At 41.0% G+C, this 4,415-nt stretch overlaps 1 protein-coding gene across 2 annotated transcripts in view; it reads left to right on the top strand.

The window, feature by feature from the left end:
* Positions 1-3,627, top strand: part of nrp1a (neuropilin 1a) — a 51,426-nt gene extending 47,799 nt beyond the window's left edge. For both annotated transcript variants that reach the window (XM_019871869.1, XM_019871870.1), the window contains exons 14-18: positions 253-396; positions 598-875; positions 994-1,090; positions 1,209-1,262; positions 1,422-3,627. In XM_019871869.1, coding sequence (XP_019727428.1) covers positions 253-396; positions 598-875; positions 994-1,090; positions 1,209-1,262; positions 1,422-1,708 — 860 coding nt within the window. In that variant the 3' untranslated portion in view covers positions 1,709-3,627. The remainder of the gene's footprint in view (positions 1-252; positions 397-597; positions 876-993; positions 1,091-1,208; positions 1,263-1,421) is intronic.
* Positions 3,628-4,415: the final 788 nt, after the last annotated feature.

Below are 4,415 nucleotides of genomic sequence, written 5' to 3' on the forward strand. Positions count from 1 at the left end.
TATCAGAGTTCCGAGACCCGAATTAACGGTTATTCCTTCAGTTTGAGCTGCAGGGCGGCGCTAAGGATGCTTTCCGTGGTCATTTGCTGCCCTCTACTGGTTACAGATAAATGTAGTCAAAGTGGCTGTATCTGCATTTTCTATTGCATTTCTGTTCGTGGTAAATTGCATGGCTAAAACAAAAGGCCTATTGACATATTCTCTGTGAATATGAACTGTGATCTAATTCTTTTTTTTTCCCCCCACTTGCAGATTTTCTTTGGTTTGCCTGCGACTTTGGCTGGGCCAATGACCCGTCCTTCTGCCGGTGGACTTCTGAGGACACTGGCTCTCGATGGCAAATACAATCAAGCGGAACCCCCACCCTCAACACCGGACCCAACATGGACCATACCGGTGCGGCCTCGATTCTTCAACTAGACCATACGATATACACTGAGCATTGTATTACGTGTGCCCCTTTTTTGCCCATGGCAGCACTTTACATTGTGAATATATAATTTATGACCAATAGACACTGTCCCGATGTGCCATATGAAAGAAACAAAAATGATCTCCACTGTTTGGATTTTGTGACACGTTCTTTATATCCAAAAGGTGGCTCAGGAAATTTCATCTACACCTTGGCGACGGGATTACAAGAGACAGAGGTGGCTCGGCTGGTCAGCCCAGAGGTCATCTCCCCAGACTCTGACCTGTGTGTGTCATTCTGGTACCACATGTTCGGCTCGCACATTGGTACGCTTCATATCAAACAGCGCAAACAGACTGTTGACGGACCCGCTGACATCTTGCTCTGGACCGTCAGCGGTCACCAGGGTAACCGTTGGAGGGAAGGCCGTGTCCTCCTGCCACGCACTAATTGGCCCTATCAGGTAAATTCAACTCCTTTGCATTTCAAACAAGGTTTGACCAACCTATCTGGGAGAGCGTCACTGTTTGTTTTCCCGTTACAATTGTTATGTAAAACAACAAATGTGTTCTGTGTTCTAGGTGGTGATTGAAGGGTTGGTAGAGAGAAAGAGCTGGGGAGATATTGCCGTAGATGACATCAAGTTTCTCACTGGCCTCATTGCAGCTGATTGTAAAGGTGAGGTTCAAAATAGAGAATCAAGGATATCTTAATCTTAACTCAACTTTGACAACACACTGCGCAGCGTGTTGCCCATTGTGGCCAAAGTTTTGAAGTCAATTCTCTGCTTGGACAGATCCAGATGTTCCCACTGATCCAATGCTCCCTGAGGATCACTTTAATGAAATCAGTAAGTTCTGCTTTTTCACACAGTAGATCATCTCAGTAAAATGAAAATGTCCATCATATCAGAAATCACTTAGTATTAGTGTTTTAATGTCTGATATTTAAGTTTCTGTATCTCTTCTTTTTTTAATCCCCCCCACCACCACCACCACCCGCCCTCCAGTTGAGGAGATCACAGAATATCCCGATTTTGTGGAGACCAACCAGATCAGTGGAGCCGGCAACATGTTAAAGACACTTGACCCTATTCTCATCACTATCATCGCGATGTCCGCCCTGGGCGTTTTCCTCGGCGCCATTTGCGGTGTCGTCCTTTACTGTGCCTGCTCACACGGAGGCATGTCGGAAAGGAACTTATCAGCCCTGGAAAATTATAACTTTGAACTGGTGGACGGTGTCAAGTTAAAGAAGGACAAACTCAATGTACAGAGCTCATACTCGGAGGCGTGAGGCTCAAACCAGCACATTCGTGTGACTATGTAACGTGCACAGCTCGGAGAATGTGCGCGGGACTCGCTTGTAGCTACATCTTCTCGTATATCCATATGAGAAGGCGGACTCTAAGGAGCGCCCATCACCCTCAGCTTTCTGATGAGGAACAGATTCAGGAACCAACGGGATGTTTGAACTCATCGACGCTTTTCTCAGGAGCTGCAGTAAAAAAAGAACCTACCAGTAGGGGACACTGTGTACAAAAATAAATACAGGATAGATGTACAGATAAGTAGATGAAAATTTTAATTTTCTATTTTGATTTTCCATTCATTTTTACAATCGGATGCTGGTGTTGAGACCAATTTATTAATAACGTTAAGGGTATTTATCGTTTCCTGGAAAATAAATGACTTTTTTTTTTAATTCATGAAGGCGATAAACTTCAAATTTTGAAATGAAAATCCCAAATGAATCATATCCGGCAAAACTGTAGATTTGCCCACGCTATGGCATACAGGGTGTGCTCATAATTCATGAATCTGATATCTGTACCCATCTCCTTTTAATCTCCCTCACTCCAAAATGAGTCACATCCATGGGAATTGTATGGTTCTGATAGTGCCTTTAGTACATATCGGATGGTCTCCTCTTTTAAACTGTTTTTTGTTTTGTTTTTTTAACTGTACATGACTTAATTTATGATGAAGGGCAGAAAACGGGGCACATGATCATATAAATACCTGCAAACTGGTATCTAATGTATCAGCCTACCACATCATTGTGCTTTATTTGTTTGCGTCCGAAAAACCACACACTGTAAATATGTTTTAATATATTTTATTGTCTTTTATGTTTGAAGAAAGTGATAAGGAAAGAAAATGCGCCTTTTTCATTGTGTGTCTGTGTGCCAATCGCGTATGTGTGTGTAAATACAATCTCCTGACTGTTTTGTGGACGGTGCAGTGTTAACGTTTCATTTGACATTCTTGTGACAATGTTCAAGCAATTTCAACATGCATTCAGGCCAACTTTCATCAAAACATCCACTTTGTTAAAACCACCGATGGATGAATGAGATTTAAAAAAAAACACACACACACACAAACAAAAAGACAACAAAACGCACAAAAAAAAAAACTGAAGCAATGAACTTTTGGCGCTTTTTGACAGCCATCTATCATGTAGCTCTCATGTCATGCTCATTTTGTTGGTGGAGGCACCGACATACCAAAAACGCGCAACAATTATTTTTGTTTTACCATTTTTAAATGTCACTGTGGATTGACGGCTCACTGAGAAAAAGCGATCTGGACAATGCCGCTTGTGTGCACTTTGTTACTGATTCCCTCCTGATAGAAATCTATTAAAAGGGGTGACCTGAAGAATGGTGCTATACAGTTATTACTTTAAACACACACGCAAAGTTGTTAGCAGCCATAGTCATGTGATGTCAGAACTTGGCGTCCCCTCCGTCATTGCTTTACCAAAGGTTGGTGACCCTCCCACTTTCCCTCCCCCTCACTATATTACATTCATAACACCACAGATCACCAGTTTGCAACACTCACAGAGGAATAAACTGAAGAGAAAATGAAGATGGGGAATAAACAACGAGAACTCTCCAGAACCCCGACAGAGACTCTTGTTTGTTCGGAAATGGGAGGGTGAACCTTGAGGAAAATTTACAGCATCAGGACACAATATCCCTGAAGGGGTCCCACAACTCAGTAGTGGATTTTACACCTCAAAAAAAAAAAAAAAAGACTTGATTGTCAGAACTCGAAGGCATCCATCTTTTGCTGTTGTGTGATTTGTGTGTTGTGCTGTGGTGACCACATTCTCAGCTTGTTCCTTTCAGACTGAACATGACACTTTGCTCTACAACCACATATCATAACATCTGCGCTTTCAGCTAAAAAAAACAAACAAAAAAAAAGGTGTAGCTCCAGCAACATTTGCTGCTCAAGTAAGAGGGAAAGAATATTGTAGCGAGGACTCAACAGAAACAATGTTGCACTGATAAATATTATATTTGAAAAGCTTATGTGTTTATAGCAAATATTTGCAAAGAAAAAAAAAGCTACAAATGGAGTAGAAAAAAACAACACATAATTATCTTTCTTGTTTTTATATATAATTTCAGGTTATGTGATATAATTCTGAGATGTAAAATACTGAGATGTTTTCATTATTGAAAAAAAGAATTATAGAGTCCCCATTCCATTTAAATGGCATATTAACGCCCCGATTTGTACTGTCATTACAATTTTGTGCTTTTTTTTAATAAAACAAGAAAATACTACTTTTATTTTCACTACTGCTTCTGTAATTTGCTGTTGTAGAAAAACATGAATAAACAGCAACGCCTTAAAAGAGAGCGTTTTGAATTATGAATCCAAATGCACATTTTTAGAAAGTGCTGTAAAATACGCTACTTTATCCGTGCAAACTCCACTCAGGGAGGCCGGAGTCGAGATTTGAATGCCAAACCTCAAATCAGTTTGACTGCAGCAACCCAAGATGACCACACGGGGGCGCCAGAAATCAACATATTCAGCAGGTTACTCAACAACACTGTATTCTCATTAATTCGTCTCACTGGCCTCAATTTATTTTGAGTAAACGCATCACAAATCGCAAGGATGTGGGACCTGGGCCGATATTTTGTTAGATGAGTGTCAATATTGAGCACAATGGCAGTCAACTGCAAGCTATTCCATCA

Source organism: Hippocampus comes, unplaced genomic scaffold, assembly GCF_001891065.2.
Source record: "Hippocampus comes isolate QL1 unplaced genomic scaffold, H_comes_QL1_v1.1 scaffold487, whole genome shotgun sequence".
Classification (NCBI taxonomy): domain Eukaryota; kingdom Metazoa; phylum Chordata; class Actinopteri; order Syngnathiformes; family Syngnathidae; genus Hippocampus; species Hippocampus comes.